The following is a 14,349-nucleotide window of genomic DNA, read 5'->3' as shown; positions in this document are numbered from 1 at the left end:
TTTTTCAACTTACATTATGTACTTCAAACAAATTGCTGAATAGAATTTGCTATGGTAATTCTTTGTTATTCATGACACTAAATACATTGCATCACAATATGCTCAATTTCACCTTGAGTTTTAAAAATGCTTGATTTGCAATCTTTTATGACAGCGTTGTAATAATATATGTTGGACTTAAACTGCATTGATAGTTGTTTAGATAAAATACGACGAATAAACAATTTGACAAATAGTAAAAATTTCCAATCAAAGTAAAATAGGGTCAAAGAGTCTTGTATACTGATACCAGTATTGTATACAAATGGAATACAAAATAACAGATGTTTAGGAACGAAAATTCTTTAACATATATTTATTTTGTAAACATACTTTTCAAATAAAATGTTCATTAACTTCGATGTCGTCAACAAATTATGCCTTAAAATTTAATTTGGAAAAAACTACTCCAGTTTGCCTTCAGACTCAACTAAAAGTTATGAAGAAAATTTTGCTTTCATTGTGATCACATTGTTGATTTGCTTTTATATTCTAAAAGTAGGAGAGTAACTTGTCAAAGAAAAATAAAAGCATTAAGTATGAAATGTAGTTATATTGTTTTTATCTTTCTTTAAAGTGATGAACAATGGACTAGCAACAAGCGATTAAGAATTTTCTGACTGGATTTCATTAATAATTCTCTAAAGAGTTCGTGATGAAAAAAAACCCCTACTAATACAGTTTCAATCCTAGTTACATACATACAACTAGCACCAGGGATCAACTTATATTTGGTCAGATGAGACATTTTTAAAGGGTTATGTCTATGATCTTTGAAATTTACTTCACACTCGAATCATCTGAATCTTTATCAAGTTCACAGTATCATGGTTTTGAATAGTTTCTAACAACATTTTGACGTATTTCTGTGCATGTTACCATACAATTAATGTCTGAATATGGACAATTTAATAAATTATCATTAGGACAAATTCAGCTTTACCAAGGTTTGAATAGTGTTCAATTTTTGGTACTGCGGAGTCATTTTTTCATTGGTTCAAATTTAATAGATTGAAGAAAAGTTGTACACTCTTGGGTACTTGCTTTTGCAGTAAAACAAACACTGCATACAAGTACTTAAGATGTTTGTATTTTGTTGGACGCTTTTATAAATTTTTTTTTTCCCCAAGAAAAGGCCAATACACCACGAACAAAATAATGAATGAAATTTACATTGTTTGAACGAATTATGGTAATTATTGGTTGTCCTTAAAAAGTCAAATCTTGAAGAAGAATACATTTCATTTTTAATTAAATTATTGAAATTCTTGACATCATTTTCAAATATACTGACCGACTATAGAAACGCAACACTAGATTATTCTTTTTAATTTCCAAAGTTCGAAAGTTTTATTGATTACGTCAATTTTAATGTTCAAATTATGTGGTATTCACTGAAACCCTAGTTTTCCCCTTATCAGAAAATGTGTCACTGTCGTAAGCAATGACTGCCTGTAACCAACGCCAAAATGATTGTCAGAAAGGTCAACCAATTCTGTTGGGCATGTTTTGAGTTCTGTTTTGCCTTTGACCCCCCTTACAGTGTGTTTTGGCAATTATACGGTAGAAACTTTAGGGCTTTAAATGTTTTTCTGCAGTCGATTCCTTGGCATTTCAGTTTATGGGAAACATTTATGACATGAATTTGTGTGGCGTATCATTCGGCAATTTGAATAACAGTTGAAGTTGCGGCCGTAATTATGTCTCCCAAATGACTTGCGTAATCAAATTCTATTGACGTGGCGTTGTCACTACATATTGATCTGGTCATTGATGGTCATCCAGTATCGTTGTTGGAAGGACAGTAACACGAGTTTCTGACGTCAAATGGTCTGGTTACAGCATGTCCACGTTTTCCAGTCTGCAATATTCTTATCCGCGGATTCAGTTTTTCATTGCGCAGTCTTAGCCATATGGAGATGCAACATTTTAAAACTGATTTAAGTGTGGTATGGATTGAAAGAATTGTTCACGAAGAAAAAAAACCCTAAAAAAATTATTTATGGGTTTCAAATTTCGCTTTAAGCAATTCGTGCGACTTCAATAATCCGGTATGTTCACCACAGGTAAGTCAGATGTTGATTTTTTCTAATCAAAAAGAAGTATGGCAAGTATGGTAAGAATAGTAATTGTATGAGGATCAATCATGATTTGGTTAAAAAATCAACAAAATGAATGTTGCGTTTTTAAATTCCGTCAATATATGACTTACTGCCTTTTATGTATGCATTTAACTAAACACAATGTATATCACTCCAGAAATCAATGTTCATTATGTATTGAAATATTTAACTGAAATACACATACAATAAACACTTTTACACGCACTAAATAAACATGTCTTCACATGTACAAAATTAAAATCAAAACTTACATGAAATGAGTACAAAATGAAAATTATTTAGATTTATATTTTATGATCTTATGCACACTCATTTCAAATATAATTCTCTCGAACTTCTGTGTACTCTCAAAGTTATACCGTTATTGAAAAATGGTAAAAGGAAACCTTTGAAATTCCTACAATTTTGCTCTATGAAACCCATAAGAAAAAGAGTAACTACTATAATAGTTCACATGATATCTACACTTAGATAGGGACCGTTTCTGTTCTTTTTTAGCCGATGTATATGTATGTTCCTATGATAACTTATAATAAAAAACAAATGATAAAATCTAGATTATTTTAACATATATCATCGTCCTGAACATCCATGAAATACTTGCCACTGGAGCTTAAGCACCACCAATTTATCAATTTAACATGTGTCCAGATACATAAGTGATGGTTTGAATTATCTTAGTATTCCGTTTAAATGTTTGAGTCGAAGAAAAACACTAACCGAAGAAGCTGTAATTGTCAATTACAGAATCTTTACTTTCAGCGAAATGTTCAGGAAACGATTGCTGCGAGTGTTTCTCTCAATAATAATTTATTTTCAACGCGGATTTGTCAGTACCCCTTCTCGCTTACACATTCTTCACCAGAAACGTATGTAATCAATAGGGAAGTTTTAAACATGATGTTTGTTTTTCAGCTGTTTTTTTTTAAACAAATAAAATAAATTATGGTTATTATTTAAATGAATAAGAACAAAGTTGTCATTGGAGTTATAAAAAATATGATCTGTTTTCTTATGAATGTACTCTGCCGAAGGAAACGTATGTTGCGTGTTAATTGGTAGCAAGCACATATTCGTCGAAAGATAACAAGGGTTTGTCTAATCAGTAGACGAATAAAAGATATAGGTATAAATGCACATTAAAAATAAATAAAGAAGAAGTCCCTTTTGATGGTGATGTCATTGTTGCTATTGTCGTGTGCATATTAAAGATATCATACATTTAAAGAAAAGAAAAAGGATCCTAAGGTAGAATAACAATCATTCGTTGAAGAAAGAATACAATTGAACTGGAAGACAAAAATACAAATTATTCTCCATAAAAACGATACTGTTAATTTTATCAATTCGATTTGGTCGCAAACTGCTTTTACCTTGAGATTGCGATCGACAAGAACTCGTCACCAGAATAGTTTTTCCTGATTTATCACTCGGACATTGTCAGTTGTTTTTGTGAAAATATTAATATAATCGTGAGTCGATAGGACATCTAGAGCTTAACAAGATTTGAATTAAATGCACTTTTTCATCTTACATTATGTACTTCAAACAAATTGCTGAATATAATTTGCTATGGTAATTCTTTGTTATTCATGACACAATAATTACAATAGTTAAGTTTCACCTTGGATTTTAAAAATGTTTTTGTTTGCAATCATTTATGACAGCGTTTTGATAATATAATATATGTTTGGACTCGAAAAATAAAAATGCATTGATAACTTTTTAGATAAAATACGATGAATAAACCATTGTCAAATAGTAAATCTGTGCAAAATTTCCAATTAAAAATTAAGTCGAAGCGTGTTGTATACTTCTAACTTATATAAATGGAGTACACTTTAGTGTATCCTAATTCTATACACATGTATTTGAAATAAAATGTTCATTAACTTTGGTGTCTTCAGCAAATCATGCCTTAAAATCAAAGGAGGGAAAAACAACTCTTGTTTGCCTTCAGGCGCAACACAGAGTTATGAAGCAATAAATACAAATATTTTTTCAATGTGGACTCATGATGGATTTGCTTTTATATTCTAAAAAAGGAACTGCTATGGGAACTTATCAAAGGAATAGTATAAGCAAAAACTATAAAATGTAGGTACTTGCAAGTAATGATTGATGCTCAATCAACCAGTGACAGAGAATTTTTTGACTGGCTTTCATTAATAATTTGATAAAGAGTTTGTGATGAAAAACACGTACTGATTCGGTTTTTCCGTTTCAATCTTAGATACTAACACACAATTTACCACCAGAGATCCACTTATATTTAGTCAAATGAGACATTCATAAAGAGGTAAACCCATGATCTTTGAAAATCACTTCACACTACAAACATTTTTAAAAAGTCTTTCAATCTTTATTAAATTCACAGTAGTACAGTTATGTATAATTTCATAAGAGTTTCTAACAATGTTATGACGTATTTTTGAACATGTTATCATTTAATTAATGTCTAGAGATGGGGAATGTAATATATTTTTTATCGGGACATCTTCAACAAAATTTGAATTTTATGCAATTTTTAGTGTTGTGGAGTAAAGTTTTTATTGATTCGAATTTCGTGCATTGCGGGATAATTGTACCCTAGTGGGTATTGATTTCACAGTCAAAATCATTGCAGTAAAGGATATGTGTATATTGTTGGACACTTTTATCAATCATTCTTTATATCAACTAAGTCAACGATAATTGAGACCCACGAACAAAATAATGAATCAGAAGTATATGAATTCAAACACAAATGTACAGGTTCGAACTAATTATGGTATTTATTCGTAGTCCTTAAAACATTAAACCTAGGAATAACAATACATTTCACTTTTAATCAAATTTTTTAAATTCTTGACTTCTTTATTTTCAAATATGAATTACTGACCTTTATGTTGGACATAAATACAATGTATTAATGTATTTAAAAGAAAATCAATGTGCATTGTGCATTGCAAAATCGTAATCGCTACAATTTTGCCATTGGCATACTCAAGTTAAAAAAACTTAACTACTTTAATAATTCACTTGATATCTCCATTCAAGTAGGGACCATGTATGTGCTTTTATAGCTGCTATATATGTATATTTGTATAGGAATTTATAATAAAAAAATTGAAAAACTAGATTTTTTAAAACATATATATAAGTGATGGTTTTAATTATCTTAGTATTCCGTTTAAATGTTTGAGTCGAAGAAAAACACTAACCGAAGAAGCTGTAATTGTCAATTACAGAATTTTCATTTTCAGTGAAATGTTCAGGAAACGATTGCTGCGAGTGTTTCTCTCAATAATATATTTTAACGCGGATTTGTCAGTACCCACTTTTCATTTTGTAAAACGTACACCTCCTACACCGAATCGTGAGATAAAGCTTTATTCCACAAAAAAATTGTCAGACGTCGCTTGTATACGCAACACACTATTCATATAATCGAGAGAAAAAAAATGACTTATCCTTAAACATGAACGGAAGAAAGTTTAAAATAAAAAACAAAAAGGAAGGAGAATATTTAGAGAGGGCGTTATAAGTTGTTAGGATATTTTGTGCTAAAGAAATCGTCAAACTGAGTCACTAGTTGTCGATTTTGATAATTTGTCAGTTCGAATTGGTCGCATACTGTTTTTACTGTAAGAAAGAATAAGCAAGAACTCGTCTCCAGAATATTTTTACCTAAGGCCACACCAATTTGATTAATAGTTCTTTGGATTTTCCCGCTCCTGTTTTGGAGAAATCAACTTTTCAACAACAAAAAATAATTACCGCTTCCGTATTTTTTTGGTCCGCATGCCACTCCGAAATTATTCTTGCCTTCAATTTTTTTTTCAAACTGACGCTTTCTTTTTGCGTATAATCAAATCTCGGTTCAAACGCACGTGTGATCCATCAATAAAATGTGAAAGGAAATAAAAATCAAAATTGGCAAGTTAATCAGATGTTGTGGTTTCGGCTCAATGCCGTGGGCAGACAATCATTGAACAAACAGCTATCCGGTATTCGTCATCATTTACATTTGAAGATATTTTCTATGAAGCGAAAAGAGTAAAGTCCGTCAATATTTCTTTTGATGATATCAAACACACACACTAATTCGTCAACAAACGTCGGCATCACCTATCAATGTTGGCACTGACATGGATATTTCTGTGTGGGGCGACTGTAAATTTGTGAATTTTGAAATACTAGTAGAAAGACGAACACCCTCAGATCCAAACAATAATTTAACTGAAATACCAACTGGTCCCCCTAAAAAGAATGCATTTGCAGTGTTTGTGAAAAAAAACATAGAACTTCCAAAAAAACCTAAACCAACATCGTGTGAACAGGGCAAGGAGAAATTGATAGGCCCAGAGAAACTGTTGTCTGACCTTATTGACATAGCTGGTACAATGGAGTGTGGGTGGACATCAGATACTTTGGAATCGGGGACAATTGTGTTAAATAAACTGAAAAAGGATTTGTGGTATATAGATCATATCCATAAAAGACTACAAGAAAGTGGATGTCAAGTTCCCACTATGTTTCAGTCGTTTCACGGGTATAATAGTTTCTGGAAATTTCATCATAAGGCACCTTCTGTGACATCTGAAAAACTTGATATTATTTGTTCTGATCTTGCAAAAGCACTCAGTTTCCTATCAATGCAAAGTAAACGCAAAATAAGGTGTTGTATGGAGGCTCTTCTTAAGTGTTTAACTAAATATAAAAAAAAAACTTGACAAAGATAATTTTAGACATAAAACTCTGCATCATAAAAGAACGGAACCAGCAAGAACTGTAGAACAGGATTCTATGACTAAATGTATTCCTGCAGTGCAGAATGTACATAACCGATACGGAAAACTAGATTCTGTTATTAAGAAAGTTGCTAATTTACAGTTTATTGATCTTGACAATTATTCACCAGAAGATCGTTTAAAACGACGGATTTATGTAAATGAGTTGGGACTTTCTTGTCTAATTATGCTTTTTCGAATGGCATATGGTGGTTCAATAGGCACTCTAAATTTTGTTTGGCAGACCTCATCAGAAGATAGTGTTGAAACCTCAGAGCGTAATACCAAAATAATTGCTAAAATTACTCCAACTTTGCCTAAATATTCTAGCAGAGCCATCAGAAGAGGTTTTATAAACAAGTATTCACATTTCATTAAAACTCCAAAAAGTGTTTTGAGGCATATGTTTTTGGAATTAACTGGTTGTGAAATTCAAGCTCAAAATAAAGTACAGGATGAAGTTAATCAACGGGTAACTGAAATATTACTAGGAAGTGATGACCCTGAATTATTGCTTGATTTCAGGAAGCTTAATGGCAAAGAAATTGATACTAAATTTGATTTGTTTTATGATGAACTAGGCAAGTATTTTGATGAACAATTGATGCAATATCATCACAGGCGACATTCACAAGAACTGTACTTGCCACTAGCAATTTCAGTTGAACACCTACGATCAGAAATCATTAAACGTATTCCTCCTGATGCTTCTGTTCCAAGTGTAGAAACAATAGGATTACAATTCACACCTTTTTAACAATTTGTAACATTTGTTTGCTTTGATGATACGTCTATTGTACCAGTTGGGGAACCAGGATGCCCAATATCTACAGGTGAGAGAGGTCACAATAGGGTATTAGCACCAGCATCAGGTCCGCAACTTGTAGCTACTGATCATGATTTTCATCTGGCTGGTATAGTTCCATCAGTTGCATTGGTTACAACCATCCCAATACACTGTAATGACAGCTTGTTTCAAGGGAAAATATTTGTAACCACTAAAGACAAGGTTTTCGAAGCATCAGGTCCTTGTATACATGCCACAGAGATCACCAGAATATTGAGGGATCATTATTCTGGAAATAATGTTGATTTAACAACACCTGTACTTTGCTTACTTACTGATGGTGGCCCAGATCACAGGGTCACATTTGAAACTGTAAAGTTATCTTTGGTACAACTATTTATGCAGCTAGATATAGACATAATTGTGGCAATAAGGACCGCACCAAATCATAGCTGTATGAATCTTGCGGAACGTTTTATGTCTTTATTAGATCTTACTCTTCAACATGTAGCTTTAGAGAGAAACACGATGGATGAGAGATTTGAAAAAGCTATCAAAATAAATCTTCACTAACAGCTATACGTAATCTAGTAGAATACAAAGAAGGCTTCAAAGCAGCTTTTTCAACCAGCATTAATCCAGTAATTGACAAGATTAATAACAGGTCTAGCCGAATGAAACTGAAAGGGGAAAATATAATAACATACAAAGGTGTAAGAAAGGAGGAAATTGAAGACAGACTAGTTATTGTACGTCAGTTTGTTCAAGCAGACCACACAAAACTCAATTCATCAATTAACAGTAAAGAATTACACAAATTGAAAGATTTAAAGGTATGTTTTACATATATTTGTATTTTACTCCCAATACAAAGGCATTGAAGGGACATGTTTATTTGAATAAAAGGGGATTTGTGATATAAATTTATGAGAGAGTAACCCAGTAACAAAAACAATCAAAAGACTTCAAGAGGACAACATACTGTCTTCAGCAATAGACAATTGTTAAGCTCTTTATTGTCCTGAGTCTCTAAAGTTGTGAATATGATTTTAACCAGAATCAAGATCTACCATCATCACCTAAAAATTCTTCCAATAATTAACAAAATGATTAAAAAAAAAATATACTGTCTAAATATATTATGTTCTCAATTAATAAAATAGCTTTTTACATGTATCCCATTTTAATGAATTTGTATCCCCTTGTGATCATAGTAATGAAATACAAACAATTAAACAATGTATACATTTTACAGACACTACTTTTAAATGGATGTTCACCAAACCTGCTATGTGCTTACATATGACATTAGCAAGACACCTATTGCAATGCAGTCAGAGGTCAAAATCATACATGTACATGTGTACATGTGCTTTGTTCTGTTCTTTATTTAACACAATTCAGAAGCATTGTGCATAGGAGGTGTAAAGTCTTATTCCACCAATCAATCAATTCAGAAACAGAAATCATATACAGTGTACTTGTATTGCACATTTAGCAAATAATTGCTTTTGATATAAACTTTATTTGTTTTCCTACAAGTAAAAGTTCTTTTATCAATAGACATATAATGTGATATTGATTGTACATACTTGATATCTGTGTAATTGAAATGCATTTAATTATATAAAAAAGGATTTTATTGAAAGGCATGGGAAGTCTTCTCACTATGGGTTTCAGCTGAACAAGTGTAGAAATTGTCCATATTGTGTCTTAAATCCAATAAGACTTGATGATGCCGAGTTCAGCAAGCTTCATTTTTTGCCAGATCCTATTCCCGATGAAACAGGCCAACATAATAAACCATTTGATCAGGTACGGATATACAAAGTTACAGTTAATATAAAAATATAAAGATGTGGTATAATTGCCAATGAGACAACATTCCACCAGAGACCAAATGACATAGAAGTTAACAACTATAGGTCACCTTACAGACTTCAACAATGAGCAAAATCCATACGGCATAGTCAGCTGAAAGTTCGGTCATTTACGATCAGTAAACTTATGTTTGAAACCTTTACCGGAACACACTTCTTCATGATTTATAGTTATTAATTTGGGTATATATACATGAATAACTAATAAATTCACATCTTCAGTTTTGCATTTTAATAAAAGTAAAACAAATTTAACATTACACCCATTAAAAGACAGTTGTGTATTTTAAATGGCCTTTTTGGTCTCTGGACACATCTGTCTATGCTATGATACAGCTCTCAAAATTTTAATGAATAAAAAATAACCTGTGTTATATTCATAGGATATTTACTAGACAACCTGCATTATATGGAAAAAAACCAATAAATTAATACAACTTCTTTATCCATATTAACAAGATCTTATCAGCCAATTCTTTTTTTGTTGCAGAACCTAGTTCATAGTTTTAATGGTAACTATTCACTATAATATTAGTTAAATATTGCATACTGCTCAAATAGTTATGCATTATAAATGTCAACGCTACTTTGGTTGTCATTTATTTTTAGCTCTATGGAATGATGACTAATGACAAACACAGACCTTCTTTCGCAAATGTGCAGGGGCTAGAAGCTGAAGCAGATAAAATCAACAGGGACGTTTTAAAATCAGGAAAAAGTAGAGATGTGATTTTGTGTAGTGAATGCTTCAAACTAAGATGTGTGTATAGCAACACTAAAATGACGACAGAGCAGGTATAACATTTATTTTTTTAACATTTTATCTGATAAAAAGTAATGGATTCATTATAGAAAGTCAGCTCTTTTCATTTAAAACACAATGGTATGAGAAAGAATGAATATCGGTTAATGGCACAAAATCACTATTAAATGTAACACTCATAACAGACCTCCAAAAGTTTATAAAGTCCATTTAAAAGCATCTAGAATGTTTAAGGTTCTTGACAGTACAGATAGACCCAGTGTAAATCCATTCTCCCTTTTCTCCTTTTGATACACAGGACAAATTAAAACCATTTAGTCGAGAGTTGCTTTAGAGATTTTCATTTGTTTGATTAAACCTAACATTATTTAGTAAGATGTGACTATGAGTACTCATAAAATTGAGAATGGAAATGGGGAATGTGTCAAAGAGACAACAACCCGACCACATGCACTAGTCCTACTTCAGTATCACAAAAAAGAATGTCCATATGAAGAATTAAATATAATATTTTTCAGACCTGATATTTACACTAGTAAAACTTTCTTTAATAAAAATCTTATATATACTTGTGTATTATATAAACAGTGTAGATTTTGAATTTAAATCTGTACTTTTAACTCTTGTGCTTCAGGATGGAATACTTCTTCGTATTAGAGAAGAGGATAACTACACATGTGGAGATATCTTTCCTGGAGATAGCGGATTGTTTGTTCTTGAAAGTCTGTCATGTAACTCTGAAGTAGAAATCAATTATTTTGGTGCTACTATGCGACATTTTGTTCCACCATGCTGCATTTTCTGTGGAAAAACTGAAGATTTACTAGATGATGTGGATGACTATATACAAAATTTATATACAATATTTTCAGTTGTTCGACCATTATGTAAAACCTGTAGAACTGCAGGAAAAGAAGCAAAAAGGTGATAGACAATTCAAGTAACTTGATTTGAAAAGCAGTACATTTTTACTGTGTCAGAAATATGTCAAAATCATACTATCAAAATAAAAATTACATGATATTAAGAATTTATTTATTCCCAGAGTGCATCTAACAATTCACAGTAGCGGTTGGTTTCGGTGAGAACTCATACCCTTCTGTTTGTAATTAGCATCCAAACAGAGATCTTACTATAATAATAAGGAGATGTGGTTAATTCCCAATGAGAGAACTATCCACCAAATTCAAAAGAAGTAAACGTAAGCAATTATAGGCAACCATACAGTCTTCAAACATGAAAAAACTCCATGTTTTGTTTGGTGGAATTTAGTAAAACCTCAAACATTGTCATGAAAGGCTGTTCACCAAAAAGTAACAAACTGAAAGTATCAATTTAATTGTCTTGTGATTTGCATGTTGTTTACATTGGTGAAGGTCATTGGCATTGCCATTTTTAAGTCACGTTTAAGAGTTTTTTTTAAATATTTGCTGCTTCAAGGTGTAAGAGTTTAGAGTAGTTTGCTTAGAGTCAGAATAATTTATTCAAATGGGGTGACAGGCCTTACGATAAGGGTGAAGGTTTGGTACCATTAAAACGTTTAAACCCGCTGCAATTGTTTGCACCTGTCCTAAGTCAGGAATCTGATGTTCAGTAGTTGTCGTTTGTTGATGTGGTTTCTCGTTTCTCGTTTTTTATATAGATTAGACCGTTGGTTTTCCCGTTTGAATGGTTTTACACTAGTAATTTTGTGGGCCCTTTCTAGCTTGCTGTTCGGTGTTAGCCAAGGCTCCGTGTCGAAGACCGTACTTTGACCTATAAGGGTTTACTTTTATAAATTTTGACTTGGACGGAGAGTTGTCTCTTGGCACTCATACCACATCTTCTTATATCTACTTCAGCTTTAAAACGGAACCATGTTAACTAGCCAATTGAATATCTTGCTTAGCATGTTCTAATGCAAACCAAGAAATATTTCATTCACTAATTTTGGTCCTGAACATGCATGAATATTTATCAAATAAGCACCTTAACCATATTGATTACAATGAAAATTCATACAAACAAATGCTTGATTCAAGAAAATAAAAAAACAAAAATAAACTATACCACAGTGGAACAAAAAGACACTTATTTGCTGTGATGTTAGGGTATTGGCTTGGCATTGAAGACCTCACTGTAACTTTGAGATGAAGAACAGCAATAAAAGTCCTATTCCTTTGCTTTTTGTGATTTTTTTTCTGTACAAGTACTGATTTTGTGCCATGGATGTGTACCTTACATCCTTTCTTTTCAATGATTTGGTACAGGCAAATGAATTTTAAGGTAGATTCATGGTATACCGCCATCTTGAATTGTACAATCCCAGTACAAAATCGGTCTAGTTATTTGCCCAAATCTGCAAATTTGGAGACAGATTTGCAATTTATTGGTTAGACTGTTTATTTATATAAAGAACACTTGGTGATTTGTTGTATAATTCAAAATATTTAAACAAATATCAAATTCTGTGTTTTTAGAATCAATTTTTTCAAATAAGCCATTTAAGGGGAGATAACTCTTTAAGTAAAAAATATATACTGGACTGATAGGGAATTTTTTATTTTTACTTGTAGCAAGAAAACAAGTTCGGTGACACCATTTTTTCTTTTTATTTTCTTAAAATATATTATAAAACCTATCTTCTCACAATTTATTTCAAAATTCTATCTCATAGATTTTTTTTTATGCACACAAATGTGTTTTTTCATGAACAATCTAACCAAATTTAGGCTTTTTTCAACGACTCATAGCTTGGAAAATAACACGGTGACCCATACTTTTTATTATATTTTTGAAAAAAGCATAGTAAAATCTTCATTTTGGCAAATTATAAGAAAATTCTATCTCAAGAAATATATACCTATGATCTACCTTAAGTGTATGCATCATAACATCAGTGCTTTTCCTTCTTATTCTGTTTGATAACCCTTGCATGTTTCACTTAAAAATAAAAAAGATATCGCTCGCTCCTCTTACAGACAACTCGCCTGTCAAAAACTCATTTTCAAGAAATATATAAAAAGAAAAAAAAATTCGCTCGCTCACCTCATTTTTTTTAGAGCAAATGTCCAAAAAACTATTTATCAAATTGGTGTGTCCTAATTTATCACCCAGGCGGAAACCCAGTTGAAATTTAACAAAAGAAATGGAACTCTTTGTTAGAGAAGGTAGAAAAGCACAATTGGTATATTTGAATCTGTTTCTATGGGCTTTAAAAGATTAATAAAGGTGCATAATTTAGGATTTTATGCATCTTATATACGTGTTTTTACTTTAATTATACTATGGAGCTTCGAGGTATTTGTAAACTTTTAAATTATAGACAAATTTTCATAAAACAGTCGATTGTGGCAGGTTCAAATCCAAGTTGATCTTATTTGTGCATAAACATAAATTCCACAGAAAGATAATAGATTGATCTTTCTAAAGCATTAATTTGCATCTCTGCCCCCGGCGACAGTTTTTCGGGAAAAAAAGGGCAACAATTACATATAAAAAAGAGAGAGTCGAGTGCACCTTTTTTTATGTTAGGGCGTGTTTGAGTTGACAATTCTGTCTTGAAAACGTATAAAGCAAAAATATCTGATACATCATCTCGCTTCATATTCTATTATTTTTATATATTAAGGCTACATGTTGATTTTATAACATTAAAAATTCACAGTACTAAAAAATGAAATACATGGATCAAGTGAAATACCTTTCTAATGAGTCATAACAACAGAGTAGGTGTGTTCGAATAACAATTTTTTACTAAAAAGTACTTGACGACAGACTTCTTTACTGGATCTTAAAGATGCATAACTTCAAAAAAACTTAATTTTTCGTGTGTGTTATATAGGGTTATTAGTCTTCAACCTCTGAAATGTTTTAGTGTGCCCTTCCACGAAATATTTAATGAGAATTTTTTTAAATGTTTTTGAACTTTCGAAAATTCCACCTGACAATCGATCAGACAATAGTTTTACGTTGACTGAATGCAGAAAAGCTCTATAGCTAGTAG

The 14,349-nt window shown here is 31.7% G+C and overlaps 3 protein-coding genes across 5 annotated transcripts in view; 2 read left to right on the top strand and 1 right to left on the bottom strand.

Moving 5' to 3' along the window:
* The window catches only part of LOC127730941 (chitin synthase chs-2-like), a 134,871-nt gene that overhangs the window by 76,662 nt on the left and 43,860 nt on the right, over positions 1-14,349 (bottom strand). The window lies entirely within an intron of this gene.
* Positions 1-14,349, top strand: part of LOC127730944 (uncharacterized) — a 151,598-nt gene that overhangs the window by 113,052 nt on the left and 24,197 nt on the right. The window lies entirely within an intron of this gene.
* LOC127730948 (uncharacterized) lies at positions 10,044-11,365 on the top strand. The gene is made up of 2 exons (XM_052239585.1): positions 10,044-10,396; positions 10,999-11,365. Exons 1-2 carry the CDS (start codon positions 10,220-10,222, stop codon positions 11,290-11,292), a joined length of 471 nt encoding a protein of 156 aa, XP_052095545.1. The 5' UTR covers positions 10,044-10,219; the 3' UTR covers positions 11,293-11,365.

The sequence above is a fragment of the Mytilus californianus genome, unplaced genomic scaffold, assembly GCF_021869535.1.
Source record: "Mytilus californianus isolate M0D057914Y unplaced genomic scaffold, xbMytCali1.0.p SCAF_2, whole genome shotgun sequence".
NCBI lineage: Eukaryota > Metazoa > Mollusca > Bivalvia > Mytilida > Mytilidae > Mytilus > Mytilus californianus.
The sequence above is the reverse complement of the archived record's forward strand: the minus strand, read 5'-3'. Positions and strand labels throughout refer to the sequence as shown.

Bases quoted from the DNA above. Each gene is read 5' to 3' on its own strand.
- LOC127730948 (XM_052239585.1), top strand. From the start codon at position 10,220: ATGATGACTAATGACAAACACAGACCTTCTTTCGCAAATGTGCAGGGG. The intron at 10,397-10,998 runs GTATAACATTTA...CTTGTGCTTCAG, and splicing joins CTAAAATGACGACAGAGCAG to GATGGAATACTTCTTCGTAT.